This window comes from Mizuhopecten yessoensis, unplaced genomic scaffold, assembly GCF_002113885.1.
Source record: "Mizuhopecten yessoensis strain PY_sf001 unplaced genomic scaffold, ASM211388v2 scaffold4025, whole genome shotgun sequence".
Taxonomy (NCBI): Eukaryota; Metazoa; Mollusca; class Bivalvia; order Pectinida; family Pectinidae; genus Mizuhopecten; species Mizuhopecten yessoensis.
This window is the reverse complement of record NW_018405338.1, coordinates 1,076,592-1,102,653: the sequence shown is the minus strand read 5'-3', so window position 1 is coordinate 1,102,653 and position 26,062 is coordinate 1,076,592. Positions and strand designations below refer to the sequence as shown.

The window sequence follows — 26,062 nt, the reverse complement described above, 5'->3', positions numbered from 1 at the left end:
GTATCATTTCCTTTATCTTACTGATTACTGTAATATAGCAATGTCATTCCTAATAAATTCTATATTATAACAGATTTCAATGTGTGGTTTCAATACATTCATTTGCATTGAGGTTCTGTTTCAAAATAAGATTGAATAGGACAGTTTGCCTTCTCTTGTGCCATTTTTTTTAAAAAGAAAATCAAGAAAGGGTTATTGCATTTAATACTTAAATATTATCTAATATTTCTAAACACTGGCTTTGAGAACACATTTTTTTGTTGAATATATATTGAGTAACCTTGCTATAAAAACTAATAAGTTAACTAACTAGTTTTGATAACAAAACTGTTACATGACTTTAATGACTTGGTTGTGGTTGGTTTTGTATTGAGGACATATGTTTAGTATACTTTAGATTTTGGTTTGCTATACCAAACAAGTTAATATTCTTTCAATATTAAAGTAACCTCCCAAATTTGGTATGATTAAAAGTTCCAAGGGAAAATAACACAATAAGCACAAAATTAAGAAGAAGAAAAATCCGTTAGTCATGAATGGCTGGCTCATTTAGGATAAACTCTTTTAGACAGCTATTTCAAAATAGCAAACCTCTTACTATTGTAAGGTTAAAAAATATATACATTGATGGAACCACTTAAACTGTCTGAACAAACACGACACACTGATGGCAGAATGAGATTTAAAAACATAAATATTTGCAGAGATGAGGACTAAACTGGTAACTTCATTATATCTGATAACTTTAGGAATGTCTTTCATATTTGGAAGCTATCTGCAGTTTATATATGTTAGAAAATAATCATTTACCTTTAAAAATTCAATATCTACATAAACGGAAAATATATAATATATTGACAAAAGTTATTGCACCTAATCTCATATTATTAATCTTTTTATATGCAGGATCAAATAACCTCTCTGACAGTAAATACATGATATTTTCCCTGATTGTCTTCTTATTCAAACGAAATTGAAAGGCACTGAAATGGATATTTCTTCCATGATTCGCTAGAATTGAACTTTACAATCAAATTCATTTTCACAAGCAAAGTACAAAAGTTACTTTACTTTGGTGGAATAAACGTAAATTTACTTCTCTGAATTGGCAAAAATGACACATTCAAATCAATAATATTTTATTTAGACTTATTAATTATCAATTTTGCTGACTATACTAATTTTATGCAACGTCAAACTGCTTTCTTTACTGGGGAACAAATCCATTCTGCAGCAGCAAAGCAAGTGATTTCAATTTCCTCAAATATGTTTAATTCTTCAATAACAAAAAAGTTCACGGGAGAATGCCGGCGATAAAATGTTAAGAATTTGCATGCATTAAACAACAATAAAAGTTTGCAGTGTTGAGGCCAAGGTTAGTTCACGGCCTCCAGGGCGAGCAATGTTAACCCTCTCTAGCCGCTTGTTTCTCCGTTATTATGTTCAGCAAAGTTACAATTATAGTTCATTGGTGCATGAAATTAGGCCGAAACCTAGGGCATTTGAATGGCAGAGTGACCCCAGGGATAGAAGGTACTGACCCACCTAGCCGTTATGCGGCCAAAGTGTCCAGTGATGTTAGGACAGTAGTTGCATTCAAATTAACGTGTAAAAAGTCATGAAGGATTTCTCTAGCGCTCCAACTCACCAATCTTATCCTAACTTGACCAATCTAGTGACTAAAGATGTTTCTTGGACCCAAAATTCTCAACATTCTGGACCGTACATGATCGTTGGTCAGCCGATCCTTCCCTCCTATGGAACTGGTGGTAAGTGTTTTAGCGTTGCATCGATTCGTTTTAGCGTGTCTTTTAAATATATAACGTAGCACTGGCGCCGACCAATAATAGATGTTATGATAGTAGATTTAACATTTAAAACATGCATAATTAAGTAAAAAAAACCCATTATATTTGTAAATGAGCAGCACACACGACTAAAAATGTCTTTTCTTTTTCTCATACGATTAGAGAAAATAATATTACTTACCGGATAGTAGACTAACAATGCAGTATGAAACACCGGCTTTCGTCAGTAAGCTCTGGATCTGGTCAGACTGGTGGCTACTGCTGGTCAGTTCAATGATGTGTATTTGTATAAGAGAACTGGACACCTGCGGAGATGGACAGATAACCATGTGGTAGATGTGTAGTCGTCGCTACAAGCTAGTCATTATTTATATGTTTCAGTTCATACCAGCAATTGTGTCTGCATGGAAAAAAACACTCCACACTCACATACTGCAAAAAAGCTCATATCAGTTGTTTGCATGTAACAGTGACTGTTATAATTAGGAAATGTTTTTGCGTATCACAGTCTTAAAATCCTTTTCTCTATTTTGAATTGTTTTATATAATTTCGCGCCATAAGAAGCTCATAGCTTTCAATCGGCGTCATCGCTAATTGAACTATATAAAAGATTTCCAGCGACAGAAATTGCGAATGCATGCATTGTAATGGTCTGGACGATGGAAAAAGTCTTTTACATTGTTTATCTCATTCAAACTTTCGATTTTTTTTTATTCAATTGCTATACAATATACACATCGTTTTCCTTATATGTGGAAGAACACCTCAACAAGGTGTCAAACTCTGGCGATCTCGTTGTTATAACGGATACTAACTAGCCTCTTGATTAAATATTCACTCGAACTGAGGAAGGTGAGCTTGTTTGCGTTATAATGAGGCCCAAGGTATAAGATTTTAGAATGCTATGGTTATATCATATTGAGGCTGACTTTTCACTCATACTCTAGATTTATTCCGAATATGATTGTTTTTGTTTCTTTGTATATACATGCACTGCCTTCAACTATTATTATTATATTACAATCCCTACTAGGGATGGACTGTGTTGTAAAAATCAACATCAAGTGTTATTTGAATATTAGAATCTCTACCAGGGTTGAATTAGATGTTATAGTCCACATCAATTGTTATTTGTATAATAGAATCTCTACTAGGGTTGACTAAGATGTTATAGTCAAACTAAGTGTTATTTGTATAATAGAATCTCTACTAGGGTTGACTATTTTGTAAAAGTCCAAATCAAGTGTTATTTGAATAATAGAATCTCTACTAGGAGATAATTGTATTGTTAAAATACACTTCAAGGGTAATTTATAAATTAGAATATCTACTAGGAGTTAGTGGCGTGTGCATTTGTGTCCTACGACTTCATTACAATTATTTCCTTGTCTAACTTGGAGTTGTTTTTGTATTGAAATCTCTTCTGATTAGATGTTTTAAAATGTGTGTTTTTTCAGTAGAAGTATTTTCATTGTGTAATACATGTGGGTTGTTTGTCTGTTATTGCTCGTAGTAGGAGTTGCTTGTGCATCCCAAACCAATACGAGTCCTTTTTCAGTATGCATATATAACTGTATATAACTGAAGTTGTTTGTGAGTACTAGTTTAATTGTTTTGGAGTTGCTGGCGTACCACATTCACTACCAGTAGTTCTTTTGTTATTTATTGCAATGCTGTTTTATTTGTTGAGCTAGTCTCTGAAATGAGTTGTTTATCTATTACAATTTGTAGTAGGTTTTTTTGTTCTTAAACGACTCCACATGTTTAAGGTTCAATATAAGCTGTTTTCACAAGGAACTCCATGTAAAAAATATTAATTAATCTTAATTTTAGTTTGAAAAATTACTTATATCACAGTATAGTATGCGTTTTAATGCAAGAAAAATAAGGTCATCTGTCCTGCATTTTGAAATGCAAAAGACATCCTATTGATTCAACATAAACTTTTTCAACTTGAATGTGTAAACGTCCATGCTCATCAGCATGTTTGTAGTTAAATCATATATAGTCTCTTTACTTCTTTTATGGATTTATTTCTAGTTATCCATATTTGTATTCAATTGCTTGAATTGATTATTTTTCTGTTGAATTCCTGGTATTTATTCTTCGCTTTTGTGTGCATATCTGGATAACGTATGAATTGGTTGGTAATGACTTTGTGTATCAAACACTGGGTGTAATGGATGTCTGGTTGCTGATGGTAGACGTTATTTATAACACCTTAATTGCCAACACTGTCAGTGGGGCCCATGTCAACATTGTCAGAAGGTACCATGTCAAGTCGGGGTGATTTAGGACTACTTGTTGCAGTAGTAATATCATTTACCCTTGAAGACACAGTTGAACTCTTCCAATTCAGAGGTTGAATTAGTTTATTGTGAAATTTTAGGGGTGAATGAGTTAAGTCTTTTCGCTTGAACAAGTTATAACTTGTATTGTAAATCAGATATGAATATACAAAAGCGTTAATAAATAAAATAATTGAATTTTAATTCTCTTCGGAAAGATAACAGCTGGAACTTATGAGACACCAAAACAAATGGGAAAGCAACATGAACCAACAAACAAATTGCGCGGTAGCGGAACCTGTTATTGTATAGGTTAAACCTGTACAAAACCATTTGGTACAACCATTTCGATGTTGTAAATATCACCTTTTAGTTGTTATTGATAGTATGATACAGTAGCGATATAATGGAAATGCTAGGTTAAATATTGATCTCCAAACAAATCTGTTTAACATAAATTGCAATGAACTACCATGTCATCCTTTTTTCGTTTTTACATCTCAAAAAACCCGAACTAAAACTACAAGTTCTTTGTCCCAAGTCTGAAATCATAATCTTGATAAAATCCGGTCAGGAAATGTTCTTTGTTAGAAAAGCGGCACAGCGAGTTTGAAAATCAGGTTTAACAAAGACGTCACTGTGGTACTCCAGTGGTCCTCCTCCTGTTCCAGATAGGTGTCGGAAAACGTGTTAAATATATGTAGATCAAGGTTAGCACTATTTTACCTATTAATGTTATATTCGGTAAATCTATACAACATTTTATATCAGTTCTAAGACATGTTCCAGACAAGGTAGGAGTTATGATTGTCATTACGTCATCCTTCTTTATAGTTGAATTAAGGTTCGCTATCACAAGGAGGCAAGGACACCAACATACCCTGTCTCCTGCACACCCACACGCAAGCACGCATACATTACACACATGGAGGCACGTCCTGAAATGACCTGAGCTGTTAACAGGATTTTAAACAAAATTAAACCAAACCAAACCCTATTGAACTGTAGGCAAAACCCTGTAAAATTCAACTTTAGTTTTGTAATATAAAGTAACCTCCCCTAATTTCCGGTTTTTATTTATATAACTATAGGAGTCTATACCAGGATAGTTCAGTTGACCAGGTAGTTCAGACGGTTAGAGCGACATTATTGGGATCTGAGTTCGAATCTTGATCTGACCCGTCGTATTTTAACACTCATTACACGAATTGTACTATTTAATAAAATGTATAACATATTTATAATCATAAAATCAATATCAAATACATCATCAAATAAAATTTACAAACCTATAAAAATAAATTCTCTGGAAATTATCGAAAATAATTATATAATGCAAACGTACTTATTTTCGCGTAATCAAATTTTAGCGCATTTCACATTTTTTTTATAGATTAGCCCATTGAGGAAGTGATGCAACCCGAAAATATGCGATATATAGAACAATATACAAAAACCTCAATTTGTGCTTTAATAATTTAGCGCATTATTAAAAGAACGAAAAGCTCTAAAATGAGACTACCGCTAAAATATGAACGCTTACAATATTCAAAATGCGTCTGTTATTCAAACTGAAATTGTAGGATTTGTTTTTCAAAGGCACTCTTTAAGATACTATTGAATTAAAATGTTATATTAGGGTCTATGTACATATCTGTTTCTTTCCAATGAAATGTATAATTGTTTAGAGCCGGTAGACGGCATATTACGATGTCTGAATCGATAAAGTGGGGCTATTGTCATACTACAAACGCCAGTTGTGTTTGGCTTCTTAGTTATTTTTGTTATATGTTATTTTCATGACTACCAAGGGAAATTATAAATGGTATTGTAAACCTATTAAACGGTCCGTGTAAAGGGACTGTTGGACCTATTGCCTTTCGACCATTACACTAATGCGTTGGTCAACTATCCTGTCTGGTGGTAGAAAAAATGATGAAACAATTTAATGTTTTGCGCCGAAAAATCTCTATGGTCATATTTTGTTGTGGATAAATTTGTGAACAACATTTCAGGCCAGACATTCTAGCTAGCATATATCGATATATATTATTAGTATATTTTTCAATGAAAGTTAGATTTGTGACAAAGCAAGTTTTATAAACATTTAGAAACACACTCCCCAAATTTGTTTCAATATTAAGAAAATATGGTCGTTGATCACAATGAGTATCTTCAGTTTTTGTAAAATAACTTGCATTTTTTGTTACCTATGTTGGAACCCCTGTAGAAATAAGAACTATCTTATTTGTCTGATGTGGATTGGACAATAACGAGGACCAGGACAATGATTTTCTCCAATTACCAACCTTGTCACTGCCTTTTTCTATGGTGTTCCTTTTTACACTCGTCAGTGTATGACCCAAATGTTATTTTTCTACTCTATTGCTTACTTTCCATGTTAACTTTCGTAGAAGCTTTAGTCATATGACTTATGGGTCAATTTTTCATCACTTTAACAAACCTACTTATGTATTTGCCTTGACAACCGTTGTTTTTCACTCATGTGCTGTTTTATACTCTCTTGTTGTCATATCAGTGGGGTCTGACTTGACAACCGTTGTCAAATCAACTATTTGTTGTTACTTTATTACCTTACTGTCATATCAGTGGTGTCTGACTTGACAATCGTTGTCATTCACCTATGCGCTGTTTCTAAACTCTCTTGTTGTCACATCAGTGTTGTTTCTCTCGACAACCGTCGGTATATCAACTATGCATTGTTTCTTAACTCTCTTGTTGTCATATCAGTGGTAGCACTCTTGACAGCCGTCGGTATATCAACTATGTGTTGCTTCTCTACTCTCTTGTTGTCATATCAGTGGTGTCTGACTTGACAACCGTCGTCATTTGACCTATGTGTTGCTTCTCTACTCTCTTGTTGTGATATCAGTGGTGTCTGACTTAACAACCGTCGTCATATGACCCATGTGTTGCTTCTCTACTCTCTTGTTGTGATCTCAGTGTTGTTTCTCTTGAAAACCGTCTTCATATCAACCATGTGTTGACTTTTCACTATCTTGCTGTCATTTCCATAGTGTCTGACCTGACAACCGTCGTCATATGACCTTTTTTTACTCTCTTGCTGTCATTTCCATAGTGTCTGACCTGACAACCGTCGTCATATGACCTTTTTTATTCTCTTGCTGTCATTTCCATAGTGTATCTCATCACATACCTTGTCATATGACCTATGAATATCCTCTCTATGCTGTCTACATTGAAAGCCTTTGTATTTAAAAGATCGTTTATGCATAAAACTTTTATATTAAGGCTTGAGGATGCCGACTTTAGCTTGTTGTTCTCGACGAAGCTTTGACATATTTTTTATCAAGTTAGTGTACCTAAATGATAAATATTCATCGTCTTCAAGTTTGCAGCAAACGAGATATGAGATCTAAAAGCGTTGTTAAACCTTTGTGCAATTCTTTTGTATTTCAAGAGATATATTTCTAGGTCAAATAAAATTAATAATATTTAAATGATATTTCATAAATTATGTCATCTACAATTAACTGTTGTTTAAAGAAGTTTGTTTTTCATTTCCCAGGCACGTTTGTCTGTAGAAGGTACGGAGCATCCCATAGTTTACGATCTATCAAGTGAGAGTTAAAACACGAAAACGCCATTTGCCTGCGTACACCCAGAATAAAAACATAAATATTTCGTTGTATGTTAAAGGTGTTGATTGAAAAATAACCCAGATGACAGGTACACACGAGACGTGAATTGGCTGGTAAATTAACCCACTCTTTTTTTTAAGAAAGATCTAATGATAAAACTCAAGAAAGTGACCTACCTAATGTAGATTTACTCAAAAAACTCAAGTGTTATGTCTTCTTTTCTAAGAAAAACTGTTTGATATTTATGCAACTGTTATTATGTCATATTTTATATTTACTATACCTATTTTACTGCAAAACGGTCAGGGTTATCTCAATGAGTCATGATTTATTTGCTGAAATGTCATAATGTCTTCTCCTGATCGAGAACATGATCAGTTCTTAGTGTTCCGAAAAGTGAATCTGTTCCGACTGTTCCTAGATGAAATGGCTTTCAGGTCAACTCCTATCGTCTGCCACTGAGAAACCAATCCGTCAGGTTTACGTGTTTAATTGAATTGCTACATTGACTGGTCATCAGTGGCTTGTCAATAGTGACGTGATTTGGACACTTGAGTTACATACTGACCGAGTACAGATGCTGGACTTTATACATATATATATATGCAAATATCGACAGTATTGGGTTTCATTATATCTCTGTTATCTGTGTAGAGAGCTGGAAATCAGGACACTTATGGTATATACTGGAGCTAAGTCGACTTATACAGCTCCTTCATCAGACCGGAAGTGGCGGTCAATGACGTGTTATACGTCTTAGAAAGTGTGGTCAATTATAAAGGGATCGATATTAACCTTATTATTTGAATTCTTACACGTCTATCTGTAAAACATATATATGAAAGATCTATAAACGATTAGATTGAAGTAAGTGTGACAGAAAAATGATAAAACATGAAAATAAAAAGAAGACCGATTCTTGAGGCCTTTTGCTGTTATTTAGCTCTTTTCGAGACCAATTGGCAGCGAAGGTCTCGAAAATCGGTCTTCTTCTGGTTTTTAAATTTGTGTGCATTTATATATATATTCCTTTTGTTTTGTATTCATGCAACAGAATTATAAAACGCTAAGTTCTTGTCTATAATGCATGAAAACATTCATATATCATCAAAATTGTCATTTGCTCTTATAATTATAATAACCAAAAAGGGAGGGACCTGAAATTAAAATCAAACAAACAAACACACAGGCAAACAAAAACGTTATGATAAATACATAGATAAAATAAACCAAATACGGTTAGATTGTTATTTAGTGAGGTGTTTATAATTCTGTATCGTATCATATTTTAAAAATACAAACATTTCTCTATTCGCGTGACACTGCATTTTATTGCTGGTGTGTAAATTGTTGTCAATAATCTAAACAAACGAAGCCAGCGCAATATTAATATATATTTGATAAAATAAGAAGTTGTACCTCTTGATATCATTTTTATGAAGCTTACGGGAAAAGGTAGAAGACTGATAGAAAGTTTGCAGAGCACTGGCTCTGTTCTTATGCCTATTCCTCATTGTTACCCATGGGTATAATTCAACAATTTGTAATTAAGTATTTACGGACAATGTAATAAGCTCTTTAAAGATAATGGGTTTTTTGACATGTCTAAAATTTAATATTATGTTCGGTTCCTTCATTGCCTGGAAACACCTCTTAAATATTTTGTAATATTAAATTGATATGAAATATACATGGATGATTAATATTGTTCCAGTTCGACAGATCTATTTCTCTTCTCTTATGTATTTCTTTAATACGGTGTGGGCAACTCAGTTCAACTCTTTGGGATTGCTTTCATGAACTCTATACCAACGATTCTATATCTTTGTGCAAGGTTTTATATGGAATATCACCTTCGGTTATAGAATTTTTGATATATCAATTTTATTTTATTGTTATCATTTGTACAAAATTTAAATGCAGCAGATTATTCAATTTTGTTTTGTTCTGTATCACAAGGTGAAGTCAAAGATCGATGAGTTCATACTTGAATAACGTAGATCCCATTTATTTCATCGATGTGAAGTGGTAAACTAATTTCCCAACCGGATCACACCATTATTCTTAAAACGTATTAATCCTTTTATCCCCTTAAGTCGCATTTTAACTTTACCTAATCCAGTTTAAATCTTTAGAGGTGAAATAAGTTGAAATAATACTACCTTGTCATCGTTAATGAATGAAGTCAACTACAGTGTCCAATATGGTTTCAACGAACTTACAGATGTCATCATTATGGCAGGTGTCACGACTTACAGAATATATTATAGCAGGTCCCACATGTGGTACAGGAAAGGCTTATTACTCACAATTACCTGCATTAACCTTATGTATTATTTTGGTTTTGTTTCAGTGTCCACTGTTATTTTAGTTTGTTGTTGTAGTTTTTCGTTTTTGTTGTTCTTGTTGTGTTGTTCTTGTTGTTCTTCTTGTGTTGTTGTTTAAGTGTTTTGTTTCGGTTGCTTTTCCTATTTGATATTTTTCCCCAAACGTTAAAACCGAAATTTAATTGCTTCTACTTCTACTTCTAAATGGTACTGACCAACTTCAACAATTTGAAGATAAAATGTCAGACGAGGAGTGAAACATGAAAATTGCTGAACACTATGTGTTTTTGTTTAACGCATTAAGACCCTTTTAAAAAAATGTCTTATTGATGACATGTCAATTATCAATACAAGTTTTTAATATTTTGTTACACACATTTTGTCAAATATTATTTCAAGATACGGTTGAATATATTATTTGAGAATTTTGTACCGACAAGAAACACAAAAATAAGGTAATTTAATTTGATTTTCAAAAGGAAATTGGGGACAACTCTTCTTCATCACGTAATTTTTTAAATTGATTTATAATATCATAATATATATTAATCAGTAATCTTTAAAATTGATTAAAAAATATGTTGAATATGTTTCCTTAAGCAAATGAGTATCACCATTAAAAATTTGTGTCCTAATTTTTATATTGCCACGTCTATAAGGATTCTATGCACACAGACTTGGTTTAGTTAGACTCTGCATTGATTTGTCTTTTCCTACCGAGGTTCAGCTCATTCCTATCGATTTTATGTCTGTGTAGTTATATGTCATATGCTAATACGTTTCGCCCTGTCTGGATACCTCCTATCACTCGCTTCGTGTGGTGGTATTATAATAAATAACCTGGTACCCTACTCCTGTTTCACAGATAATGATGAATGGAATATGTATTTGCCCTTACATCAATAACTCATACATCGTCCATGGTGTCATTTCGTTTTACAGATTTCCTAGCGGTCGTGTTACTATTCAGTAAAGCGCTAGAATTTCCCATATGCGCATCAGAAGCTGCATTAATTTTTTACGTTGTTTTTGCTTTTTGCATCGCGTTACTATTTTTATTTAAATAATGTATTGCTTTAATACATGTTTAAAATGTTCGAGAAACATTAAAATGTTCGAGAAACATATTCATTCACAAAATGTGATTTTATATCATTAGTGACGACATTGCGTTTTATGCTAAATAAAACAACCCTCAATAATTTGATTTCAAAATCATGGAAATTAACATTGAAAGTCTCGCTTGCAAATATAAAAAGCAAAATATTTGGAGATATTCTGTTTGAAGTTTGGCGCATTTGATGTGGCATTGCTATTAAACGTGTACCGTGATATGGATTTAAACATCAACGTTACCATTACGAAGATAAAAAATAATTATTTGGCTTTGTTACCAGACCATTGTATTGTTTATTTGCTTTAAGCCTTGCGGCTCATAGGCATATTATTACAACATTTATACAATGATAACCATGACATAGAATAATCAAATAGAATAATATGGATATGACATTGTACAGGGTTTGTGAAAAGAAATCGTGACTGGCAGTGTATACATGGAAGTATTACCCTGTACAAGACATACACAACTATAAATTTGAATATAGGCATTATGTGTGACATAATGCAATTACTTTATTCTATTTAAATATATCTGTAAAGTGGGAAATGGACAGTATATATGATATGGCATTTATAATTAGCAGACGTGCCCTAAAAAGACATATTTAAAATAAGATACATAATCGTTTCGGTAATTCGACCGTATTGTAAGGTTTGATTACAAATGGACAATATATAATAAAACACATTATATAATTACCTGAGGTACACCGATAGGACGATAGACAATATCATGTACGTTAGGAAGCGAACCTATTCCATAAGTTCATAAACTTGAAATGGGTTAATAATTGTACAGTATACTAAGTTTGAAATCTTGACCGTACTAGTAGACTTAATTGCAGGTACATATATTTACCGAGATTAAAAAGTGTATGTACTGCTAGCAACTGCAACAGTTTAATTGAAGACGGTCAGTTCCAGTAATACCATTTACGTATGTTATCATAGCTCGGTAAGTACGTGTCTTAGTTCGGATAAATGAACTTTATTCATTAAGGATCGAAAGAGTCCACCACTTCATCTAAAAGTCCGGAATTAAATCAGAAAGGTGTGAATAAAAAATGAATTCGGTATTAAAAGTCTGCAAATTTAACCGATGCATCCGAATAATGTCATTCTGCATGGAACTCCCACTTTAGTTCCCTCTTCCCTGAAGGGATGGCCACAGAACAGTGAAACACGCCTAAATATGTATGTAAAATTTCCTTGTACAAATGTCTCTACGTACATATTTCGTTTGTTCACTTTTTGCCCTAGTTTCACCTGATCTAGTTCGAACTACGCTTCGGTATCCTTGTTGGTTCTTTAGGTAAGGAATGGGAAATCGTGTTGTTGTGTGTATATTTTTTTAAATAAATAGTAGAGCTTTGATTTTCAATTATGGTACTGTTTTCTTCTTGATAACAAATAGTTTTAAAAGGTAAGCCATGTTTAAAAACGTAAATGATACAACAGAAAAGCGATCATATTTAATATGATTTCAATACAATATAATCAATCAACGTATCTTTAGTTATAACAAACTAAGAACTTGGATTTGGAACCAGACAAACTAGGAATCATTCATCATGCCCTCAGTTATAACAAACTAAGAATCAACCAACGTGTCTTCAGTTATAACAAACTAGGAATCAATCATCATGCCTTCAGTTATAACAAACTAAGAATCAATCATCATGCCTTCAGTTATAACAAACTAGGAATCAATCAACGTGTCTTCAGTTATAACAAACTAAGAATCAACCAACGTGTCTTCCGTTATAACAAACTAAGAATAATTCATCATGCCCTCAGTTATAACAAATTAAGAATCAATCAACGTGTCTTCAGTTATAACAAACTAAGAATCATTCATCATGCCCTCAGTTATAACAAACTAAGAATCAATCAACGTGTCTTCAGTTATAACAAACTAAGAATAATTCATCATGCCCTCAGTTATAACAAACTAAGAATCAATCAACGTGTCTTCAGTTATAACAAACTAAGAATCAATCAACGTGTCTTCAGTTATAACAAACTAAGAATCAATCAACGTGTCTTCAGTTATAACAAACTAAGAATCAATCAACTTGTCGTCAGTTATAACAAACTAAGAATCGATCAACGTGTCTTCAGTTATAACAAACTAAGAATCAATCAACTTGTCTTCAGTCATAACAAACTAAGAATCGATCAACGTGTCTTCAGTCATAACAAACTAAGAATCGATCAACGTGTCGTCAGTTATAACAAACTAAGAATCGATCAACGTGTCGTCAGTTATAACAAACTAAGAATCGATCAACGTGTCGTCAGTTATAACAAACTAAGAATCAATCAACGTGTCTTCAGTTATAACAAACTAAGAATCAACCAACGTGTCGTCAGTTATAACAAACTAAGAATCGATCAACGTGTCTTCAGTTATAACAAACTAGGAATCAATCAACGTGTCTTCAGTTATAACAAACTAAGAATCGATCAACGTGTCGTCAGTTATAACAAACTAAGAATCGATCAACGTGTCTTCAGTTATAACAAACTAAGAATCAACCAACGTGTCGTCAGTTATAACAAACTAAGAATCATTCATAGTGTCTTCAGTTATAACGACATTATAATCAATCAACGTGTCTTTAGTGATAACGATACAATCAATCAATGTGTCTACATAGTATAACGACAAGAGAAACAAGTAACAAGTCTTAAGGTAAAACAACAAAAGAATAAATCAACGTGTCTTTGTATAACGATATGAGAATAACTCAACGTGACTTCCGTTATAACGACAAGATAATACATCAACGTGTCTTTTGGTATAACGACATGAGAATCACTCAACGTGACTTCCGTTATAACGACAAGAGAATTAATCAACGCGTCTTTAATGGGAACGAAATGGGAAATAATTAACGTGTTTAAGTCCAAACAAAATAAGAATCAATAAGTGGTTTTTTTTTAGGTTATAACGAACCAATAATCAATCAACGTTTTTTTAGTTAGAATGACATTAAAACATGTCTTTGTTCATAACGACCTGAGAAGCAATCAACATCATGTCTTTAGCCATAACGACAGTATAAAATCAACGTGTCTTAAGTTATAGCGATAAGAGAATCACTCAACGTTATTTCCGTTATAACGACAAGAGCATAAATCAACGTGTCTGTTGGTATAACGACACGAGAAGCAAGTAACATGTCTGTTGGTAAAACGACATTAGAATCAATCAACGCGTCTTTAGTTATAAAAATCAGAGAATAAATAAATGTGTTTAAGTTATTACGACATGAAAATCAACAACTTGTCTTCAAGTATAACGAAATTAGAATCAATCTACGTGTCTTCAGGTATAACGAAATTAGAATCAATCTACGTGTCTTCAGGTATAACGAAATGAGAATCAATCTACGTGTCTTCAGGTATAACGAAATTAGAATCAATCTACGTGTCTTCAGGTATAAAGACATGGGAAACAGCCAACATGGCTTAAGTTATAACGACACAAGAATCAATCAACGTGTCTTTAGTTATAATGATCTAAGATTAAATCAATATGTCTTAAGTTATAAATGATCTAAGATTAAATCAACGTGTCTTTAGCCTTAACGACCTTAGAAAATAATCAACGTTTCTATAGTCATTACGACTTCAGACAAACTAAACTTATAATTTAACATTAATACACAATTAGATTAACTGAGATGATATATGCGGAAATCAGATGACTTCATGAAGCAACAAAAAATCGAGCTAAACCTCAACAACAAAAATGAAAAAAGGAGTCACTGAAGGCAAAATATCAGGAACTTTCATAAAACATCATTTGCAAAAGAAGAATCTAAACTGACCCCTACATTTGTAGATATCCTGACTCGATAGCACAAGCTGATGGGCTTCGCTCAACCGCTGAACAAATAAAAACGGAATAAGATCCTTCGGAAAGGGAAGTTTGTCATGCACCACATGTGGTATACGCGGTGATGTTTCTGATGATGCAATCATATAGTTCATCAACGATCAAACAAAGTGAAAGAAAGTTCTTTTAACCTTGCAGTTATTGAAATTTCATATTTGACGGTGTAAATCAAATCAGTTCAGGTAGAATACATTGGCTATGCATTTTATTAGTTTACAGTCTTTGTTTATGCAGAAAAAATATATAAAAAAGTCAATGATTATGGAATTGATGTCATGACGTGAGGCTTGGTAATGGGTTGACCATTATTGTATTGTTGTAGACTTATGTCAAGATATAAAACCGAGGAATTTGGTGTCTATGGTGTCTTTAATTTCAAGGTCTTGATGAAAAATAGTCAAATAAGAAGCATCAAAATTGTTATTCATGCAAGATAACAGCCATATCAATATAACTAGTCTGAAGAACTGAACGGGTATCTTTCCTCAGTTGTGTCAACTTGGCTTTTGGTAGCTAAAAGTTAAAAGTTTAAGGTGCACATTAAGCCTCAATGAATAATTACTTTGAGTTGAAATACCACAATTTTACCAAAACATGTTGTCTTTCAAGAACACGTATCACATAGAATATGTTTTGTAGTTTTGAGATTGCATTTCTCTCATGAAAGTTATATTTTTTTTTTATGTTTGGTGTTTGAAAAATAATTTTCTGTCCTGAAACTTGTATCCATGTCCTAACAATTAGTAGTCAGTCCTGATGATAGTATTTCGTTCCTAATATTGTCTATTTGTCATTATAGCTGTGTTTCAGTCCTTACAGCTGTATTCCAGTCTTGTTATTGTATGTATGTCCCATAAGTTTCTGTCCCTGTAGTTGTATTTCTGTTATATCTGTACTGTTAGTTCCGGTAATAAGGGGTGAACAGGCTTTAAACATCTTCTTGTCAAGTTTGGGTGAGAATTAAAACTCGTTTTGCAATGGCGATGTGTGCAAGTTCTGATTAGTTCAAATTTGTTCAAATCTGATGCTTGCCAACATATCACTTTTGTGCTGCAACATAATGGAGAGGGCTTAGAGTGTTAACCTTAATCAATCGGTACGTCTATCGACATCCGAGTAAGACCAGTCGTTTTTGAATTAGAAGTCCATCTGTCATTAAACTTCATATACCCGAAAGACAACTTCACCACTATACATATAGGTCACTGTGACTTTTTTTCTGTTTGTCTGATTTTGGTAGGACTTTGCATTTAGCAAGACTTTGAGATCAGCAAAATTTCTTTGACAACATTTGCATTTAGCTTCATCTCTTTGATAAGACTTTGAGATCAGCTCCATCTCTTCAACGAGACTTTGCCACTACCTCTTTCTCTTTGACGAGACTTTGCGATTTGCTTCATCCCTTTGATAAGACTTTGCGATCAGCTCCATCTCTTCGACGAGACTTGCATTTACCTCTCTCTCTCTTTGACGATACTTTGCTATTTGCTTCATCTCTTTTATAAGACTTCGCGTTAGGCTCGATTTCTTTGATGACTCTTTACGAGTAGCCCAATTTCTTTTATGATCCTTCGCGTTTAGCCCCATTCCTTCGATTAAACTTTGCGTGTAACTCCATTTTCTTGAAAAGACTTTGCGTTCAGCATCATTTCTTTGATGAGGCTTGGCTTGTCCATCTTTTTTTATGAGACTTTTTTTTATTTTTTTTATCACTATTTACTTTTAGTTCTTTGTCTCGTTCACTGTGGGATACTATTTCACCCAAGTATTGACTGTCTATTGGTGATAACCAAAAGATGATTTGATTCGATTACATGAATTCAATTGCTATGTTTAATCTTGATAGAAGATTTTTAATTTTCGATAAAATCTTGTTTCCATTTTTTTATTAACTTTTATTCTGCTAAATAAAATAATGTTATTGATACATTTTACATTTTTATTGTATTTTTATTTAGTAAATGGCTGACTGTATAATGAAAAATCTCCTCTATAAATATATTATCGGATTTAACAAACCGGAATTTTTCAATTAAATGATATAAGATTTCATTTTATAACAGTTACATGTGTAGTAAATTTGTTGATAATACACATATCATATTTGTGGTTATTGTTGTTTGAAATATGTACCATCACATTTTCCTTGTGAGTGTATTTTTAATTAAACCGTAAATGGATTAATTATATAAAAAAGACACCCACGGATATTGCTACACTTAAAAACAGTAAGTTGCGTGTTATGTAAATAAAATATTTCGAAATATAATACTTATACTTAATTTTAATTTAACTTCATATGGATGTGGGACACAAGGAAAATTTTAATTTAACTTCATATGGATGTGGGATACAAGGAAACATTATCAAGATAGAAAGTGAGAACACTTACAGTATATATATTGTTGATTTCAATCTCGGGAAATCATTTCATTTTTGTATCAAAACATTAACATTACAAAAATTTAATAATTTTATGTACGCCACATTAAATGTTTAATCGCCTTAATGTAACTGAGTCAATCAAACTAGCATACAACAAATGGTCATTAATTCTAAAATGTTTCAATAAAAACAATTTAAACACATTTTAAGACATAAGTTCCTTTGGATTTTACTTATTATTACATATTAATGGTATTTGACCATGAAAGCTAACTAAATCTTTTTTGAAATATTGTATAAAGATTGCAAATTACTTGCTTTTATATTTTATGCATCCCAGCTGCTTAATTTAATTAAAAGTGAGAGCACCAACGTTTAAATAATATTAAATCGGTCTTATCGATTTCAAATATTCAGAAGTGTCAGGCTTATTTTTAGGTTACGTCATATATTTTTGGCCTTTTATCACTGAAAAATGTATAACATATTACACGTTTGGATACTAAAGTAAACCCCTATTACACGTGAATCAGCTTCTACTATTTTTGAAGTTTCTAATTTGCTTTTACTTGTTATTTTTGTTGAAATAAAGACCGTAAAAATGTTTGTATCAGTTAGATTAAGAAAGAAATTTGGTTACAAAAGCATCCAAGATACCTTGTATGTCATGAATATTTATGAGATAGTAAATCTGTTCAGTCGACAGCTGCTAGGATTGTTGACGCCCCCGGTTAACCTATTGGCTAAGGAATAACTCATGAATATTTACCGAATACAGTTTAACCATAATTCAATGGGCGGGCCTTAAATGTATTTGCTACGACAGAGATTATTATTGAGGAAGTGTACAATATGAAATAAATGCAATGGTCGAGAACGGAGCTCTTCGGCCATATTTTTGAAAGGAAAGTTAGTTAAATTCATATTGTGAATATCTTTTTACATATGTACAGCTTCGCTCTGCTGTTTGTGATTTTGGGGGAAGCAAATAACATGAATGAACAAACGATGACCCTTTAGGACCGCCTCTTGACCTTAACATCTCAGAACGACATGGGAGGTTTATCCTTTCTCAATATCAACAAGGATATGATCGGTACCTTTTTCAAATCTTCTTAATAAAATCTCGATAATCCATGATAATCCTTCTCAAATATTATAAATGCTTTGTATAATGGTACATATTGGTAACAATAGTAACAATTTCACAAATGAAAATACTTTTTTAAAGTTATTATTTAAGATATTGGAATTGTCTTTTTTACATAAGGCTTGCTCGACTCGGTGATAATTATTTATAGTTAAATATCTACTTATTTGTGTTTATGTCATGCATACCAACATAAGCTATACTAGTCATATTAAATATTCTAATAATGTAAAGAATTTAAATACTTGTGGACATGACCTTATTTCTCAGTCCTACCGGATGTTGTACAATGTTGTTGCAAAATAAGATACAGTTGTATATAGGATGCACATAGTCAAACGGTTTTTATTAGGTCACTATGTCGTTCCGTGTCGACTTTATAAAGTAAGCTTGTACTGGAGTATGCTACGTGTATTTGGATAAGTACAGGCGTATACATAAACAGGCGATTTTCGAAACCAGTGAACCGTAACGGCTGTAATAGCGATTGTTTGTAGCTTTTTTAATGTACGCGTGAATATATCGTCAACTTGACCTGGAAACCACCGAGAGAGCTCCACAGCTCGCTACCATAGTAACGGAGAGAAATGCACTGTTTATCCTCGACCTGGCTACCGTAGAGAATTGACCCTTGACCAGTTCGTGAGGTCAAGCTTTTCTGGACCATGTAAAACAACACAGACCAGGCCTACCTGGGACATCGCTTTCACAAAGGACCGGGGATTTCAGTGGAACACAGGCGCCTGTGACCTGTTGAATGTACGCATCTCATTCACACACATCGCGGTGTCTCTCGACGTGTAAGCAAGTAGCTCCGCCGCTTATCGCCTTGGTCTGAAGATGTGATGGTCAGTGATAGATAGATGACCTAGTAAGAGAATGGTCATCTCGCTAATTGACCGCTAGCTGGCCTTAGGGGGAGGATAATGGAAACAACACCACGGAATAAGGGGTGAAAAGACACTGCCAGGCATTATAATGTTTGGGATATTGAAATGAAGTGTTTCTCCGTATGTGGTATATGATATATCATACAAGTTTTAACTAAACGCCTGCAGGCATGCAGTTAGTGTAAAACCAACGATACTGTTCAAATAATCTTCAAGACTCAAGGAGTTATATCACTGGATAAAATGAACATGTATGTAATCCATCTACAAGCCTCTGGCCCTGACAGACCAAGCTGCCGATGAAGGCAGTGCGATGGACGATTATGGAGGTGAATTCAGCTTTGTATATTCTTTACTTGCATATATGTAAGCTCACTGTCTCATAGAATTCCCCCTCTGGTCATCGATGCCATTTCCTTATGGTTCCGAATATCCTTGTAGATACAATAATCCTTGCAGCGCCATTATTTTAGAGCCAAACAGCTGATTTCAACTTTGTGACTCCATGGTTAGGAGAGTTACCACATCCGTAAATATGTTTAGTGGAGCGGCGCTGCATCTTGATCGATTTATTTCCATGTAAACTGCGTAGAAGTTGTATTACACAACCGTTAGTAATAGCATCATACTGATATGTAAAAAATGTAGGTATCAGCAGATATTTAGAACTCTTTGAACATCTGACCACTAGTGTCGTCCATTGCTTCTTCAACCATAAACATCATAAGTGATATATTTTAATAGCTTAACATGTGTTACGCAATGGCCATCATCATTTATCTGTTGGCTATGCCGTATTACCGAGGATGATGTCGCGACGATTCTATGGATCGCCTCAACCAAAATGTGCCAACCTTATTTGCACATATTACTTACAGAGGTACCATGATATTTAAGATGTGTATATCTAACATATATACATACAAACACAACAACAATACCCTAGATTTTAACAGTAGTTACACTTGTAGGTCTTCGTTACAAGATTTGAATGTGACCTTTAAAATACAACACTAAATCACGTTTTTGCCAGCTGACCCACCAAGGAGATGTTTACATGAAGGAAACATTTGACGTCGAGATCATATTCTGGGTCATACTGGATAAATAGTGCATTATATAACAGCAGAGAAGTATGACATACTCCTTAATTTATAACCAACGTAATATGACGTCCTCTGTATGAAAAACACATTCTTAGAATATAATTCAAAATCACTGGTCCAGCGCCAAATAGTCATTATAAACTAGAACGGTCACTAGCACAAACATGGCCGCTCTGAGTGGGGGTAAGTTGGAGGATAGCGGGGTTTAGCACTCGGGTAAATCAAATTCACGTTTAGTAAACAATGTCATATATTTTTATTCTTTGTTTATACTTGCAGCACCAAAAAACTAGAATTTCAAAAATGTTTGTTAAAAAACATGACAATAGTTATATATTGATTGATTTTTTTTGGCAGGAGGAGGACGAAGGAGGGGAAGATGTAAGTGGTTCAATGTTGCTAAAGGATGGGGATTTGTAACACCTGATGATGGTAGCCAGGATGTCTTTGTTCACCAGGTAAGTCATGTTGCTCTCCCTCCTTTTCAAACACAAATTATGCATGCATAACGAAAATACTTCAAAATATATACCTGCAATTAATTATTGGAATTAATTACCTACAGTGTTTTGGATACTTTATTCTCATTGATGTATTCAACTAGTATTTATAATATTTAAAAAAAATAGTATTCAACTAGTATTTATAATATTTTAAAAATTTGGACATGTGTGTGTGCATTTTGGAAGTTCACAAGTAAGTGAAAGGCATTTATTTTTATGAATCACACTCTATACTTGGGCTGTCATTTTAGATATATGTATTTTTTCATTGTCTGAGATAAATTTCAAACTAAATGAAATAGTATCTTTTGTTTTTCATCGGTTGTTGTGTAGCATATATCTGGACAAAATTCTCTCACAATAACATACTAATGTTTAAGTACCTTTTAAATATACATTGGTTTCCTAATTGCAATTTTGCACTAATTGTTAACGGCTTAAACGTTTAATTTCTATAAAATAGAGATAACAGATATTCAAGCCCTTTGAATAACGCAAAAATTAAAAATTACATATCCCCGATAGTTTGAGTGCTGATATTAATACACATTTGATGAACAATGAATACATTTCACAGTATAAACACACGTTAGAATTTGCATTTATCCTATTTTTGAAAATTAACGTTGCAGCTTGAATAATTATATATCCAGTGTAAACGTTATTTATATACATGTACTATGGTTCAAATAGGATAAATTGTTCAGCAATTATGCTATTATGATGTTGGATACGTATCAAACAAACACTTCAAACTTTTGACAGTATAAAATCCAGTAATTTTGTGTTTTTGAAGCTAACCAAGATTGAATTTGTAACTTGCTATTAGCTATATTTCTTTTTTCGATCAGTAATATGTTTTTTTGTTGATTTATCACATTAAAAAACAATACTTTAAAAAACTAAAGGGGCGAAACGTATTGAACTTCAAAAAGTTTATATTTATGTACAAGGTAAAGTTACAAATATATTATCAAAATACATTGCAAGTTTAATGACCTAGTGTAACAAATTTTACCAGCATGGGACTAAATTTACTTTAAGTTAAAAATAACTACAGGTTCAATAAGCCAGTTTGTCTGTACCCTCTTAAAACTGCTACACACATAGATCTCAATGTATTTTAAGTAAAAAGTGGAAGTCCAATGACCTCGTTTGCTGCCGTATAAATAGCATAAGAATGTTTATGTGTGTGCTTGTGCCATAAAGATAACCCTTCTATTCACTGCCCTACATAGGTCTTCTACCCAACACAGGCCAATCCTCCCAAGCCCTCCCTTGTACGATTGCATACCTGGTCTGGGACACTTTAAGTAACAGGAAATTTGTACTGTTAGATATCACGTTTTTCTTGTAGCAAAATCGTTTTGGTATGTTAAGGCGATCAAGCTGTCAGAGCAGTATGTTTTATTGTTAAGTGACAGTGTATTATACAACAAAATAAGATTAATAAACATTTGGAAATCCCAGAGGTCCCTTGACAATGTAAAAGTTCACTGTGTATCTCTTAATGATCCTGTCCAGTCTTTCGGTAAATAAAAGGAAAATATGTTTACGAAGTGAAAAAAAAATATATATGCAAAATTGAAATTAGTTGCCTTACGAATTAATAGATTTGATATTTACTTGGAGATTATCTGTAATTACTTTTACTATATAAAACAATTGGAAAGGAATTGTTATATAAAATATGTCCATTTTGTGTTATATGAAAACATGATCTTAAATATATTTATATGTTTGTAATAAACTGGTGCATGTACTATATAAATCTAGACATTTTATTAAGTTTTTTATTATTTGGATTTATTTACATTGTTGATGAAGGTAAAACCATGAAAACATCCACATCATTCATTACTGAAGATTATTTCATTTCAATGTGAGATGTTTCCTTAGTGTTGATTTGATTTCATATCAAAGGGGATACTTTAAAATACATTCCATGTTGCTGAAACGTTTAATGGTAAATCTCAAGTGCTGCCACATTTTTCATATAAATAATATAACTATTGAATGAGCTAGTAGTAAACGTACTGCAAACTGGTGATGGATTAAGCCTATCAACACAAAGGTTAGGAACTCTTTTTCATCATGTAATCACATGTCACTCATATATAAATATGTAATGTATAAATCACTATAGATATCACTAAAATCAAAGAATAAATGAATAAAAACATAAACCACCAGTGACCAATCAAATCGATGAGTATCTATGTTATCTGTGGTATCTGACCTCGGTTAATTTGACAAACAACACAGCAATTAAGAAAACTTATAAAACAGATTGTAAACTGACTCTCTAATTTGCCATTGTTCCTTTAACCAGAAACATAAACTATACAGCAATGTTTGTGTTAAGATATATACAGTTTTCCTCAGCGCTTTCGAGCCTATTTACCCCCTTGAAGCCCCCCTTACAATACGTCAAATGTTTAACTGTTACTCCTCTCTGTTGTTTGCACATGTGTGATGATCCTCTGTTCGACTTTGTATGGAGAATTTTGCTCTAGTTGACCTGGCAAGGCCACACCGGAAGTTGAACGGCCATGCTTAAGGGTCTAGCATGGGTCAAACAAACTAAAAGGACCTACTTACACACTAAAGTAATTTTCTATCCGTGTTAAAAAGAGGTCAGGCACTGGCTTAGCAATTGTAAAAATAAAACGAGAAAATCTTACCTGCTCAAATTACCGTTCTCAGGAATACGAATCATTCCATTGTATTTTGTAAATACAGCTGTCTTTACATCATCATGGCAACCAATTAAAGTCCTAACTCAGCAAAACGTTAATGACCCTCCAAATAAGCTTTTGTTTCTAAGCTTTTCCAATTTAAATGAAACACGTCCATCTGTATATATCTATTAGTTGTGTTGACTTTTGGAGATATATTTTCCCTGACGTATAAAGCATACCTTACACTGAAGCAAAGTCTGTACATAAATGTAATTGATATATCTACGTTTAAATATTGTTTATTTTTGTCACCTATTTCATTGGTTTAATATAGTAGCAAATGTTGTTTGCTAACATTTTACTTAATAATATGCAAAACATACCGAAACTGCAATTCCAATACTAATTATCGTATATTGTCGTTGAGATAATGACGATTTTCTTTATTTGAACAAGTATCAAGTGTGATAAAGGCTCACCCTTCGTCATAAACAAACATATATATATATATATATCAATGATGTAATAACTGAAATTACATTGAGTTTATCACGTCATGAACCTCATATCAAGCATATGAATGTTTGGAATACATACAGATTATTTGAATATTTAAAAATGGAGAGAAAATACTAAAAGTAATTGATTACATAAAACCCTTCTGCTCTGTTCTGTGCAAGGTTTATTGCATGGCATCTGAAGACATTGAAAAATATTTTGATTTTATTTATAAAACACCTATAGCAACCACTAGAAATAAGAAATAAGGGAACGCATGTTTATATATAAATGTATATTGTTTAGCAAATATTGGAAGTAAATGAACAGCACTCCTTCTGAGTATAATCTCAAAGTTGATAATAGTAGCCATATTGGTTACTGTTAAACGTAAAAAAGAGATAGTACATGAGGAAACCATTATATGAACATTTGAAATGTTGTTGCTATTGCTATATGAACTTTGATATCTTATAAATAACAGAGATATTTATTGTGCTTGATCATTTATACATATAAGACAGTGAAATATTTTTGAAATTATGTAATATTCAATGTAGCGTTATTGAATTCTGACAGAGATACAATATATCATATTATGGCAATAAACGTGTGTTATTTGGGATGTTTGTATATTCTGTAGTTTAAAATAACCAAATTGTTATGTATTGATGATAACGATGCCACATTACATCATAATAATAATTATAACCGAAAAGTCTTAGCGTAAATATTGATGTTGAAAAGATTAATGGTAATATTCAGGTTTATTACATGACTTACATGAACATTTGAATATTGATATTGATTTTTATTACAAGAATCTCTAAATGTTGATTTTATTTATATCAAATTGTAACATAATTCACCAAATGTTGATACTGACTCTATTATACGAATCTCTGAATATTTAAATTGATTCTAAAACACGAAATTCTAAATGTTGATATTTATTGTTTTAATTGTGACATGAGACTACGAATGTTGATATTGAACTTTTTAACACAAATCTCTGAATATTGGCATTGATCTCAGAATGTTGTTATTGATTTTTTTTCACAAATCTCTAAATGTTGGCATTAATCTCCGAATATTGTTATTGATTTTTATAACACTAATCTCTGAATATTGGTATTGATGCTCTTAACGTGAATTTCGTAATGTTGATATTGATGTTGATAAAACCACAATGTAGACGTTCATATTGATTTTTAAACCGTCATGGATAAAATCTGTTTGAAACATCAATACTAGTTATTCTAATAACATCCATGTCTTCATGTTGATATTGATTTTGAAAACACCAACCAACGAATGGATGTTTATTGTTTATAACATCAACGTCTATGTGTTTTCGGTGTTTATAACCCCAATATATTGACGTTGATATCCATTTTTAAACGTCCTGATATTGATGTTAGAGCACTAACAGTAAAACTATATTAATCACCATTGATGGTAGCTCTTAAAAATCAATAACAGGGATGTTTAAGACACCGTTGATACCTTTTTTTGAAACAATATTAATAAAGGGGCTTATAATATCAATATTAGTTATATTTAAAACGCCAACTATAGTGATGTTTAAAACAACATTTGATATCTAAAAAATCAATGGTAGATAGGATCTGGAAACACCATTTATTCTAATACTTCAAACATCAGACTTCTGATGCTTCAACACCAATAGCAAATGATAGAAACATTAATAGAACTGACATCAATAATAATGATTTGAAAAACTAATGGTAAATACATTTTAAAACACCTTTAATG

At 32.6% G+C, this 26,062-nt stretch overlaps 1 protein-coding gene across 3 annotated transcripts in view; it reads left to right on the top strand.

The window, feature by feature from the left end:
• LOC110448360 (protein lin-28 homolog) overlaps positions 1 to 26,062 on the top strand; it is a 70,672-nt gene that overhangs the window by 22,015 nt on the left and 22,595 nt on the right. For 2 of the 3 annotated variants that reach the window (XM_021494548.1, XM_021494545.1), the window contains exon 2: positions 20,962 to 21,062. In XM_021494548.1, the coding sequence (XP_021350223.1) occupies positions 20,962 to 21,062 (101 nt within the window). Of the gene's footprint in view, positions 1 to 19,404; positions 19,828 to 20,961; positions 21,063 to 26,062 lie in introns of those variants that run through there. The other variant, XM_021494546.1, reaches the window with a different exon arrangement.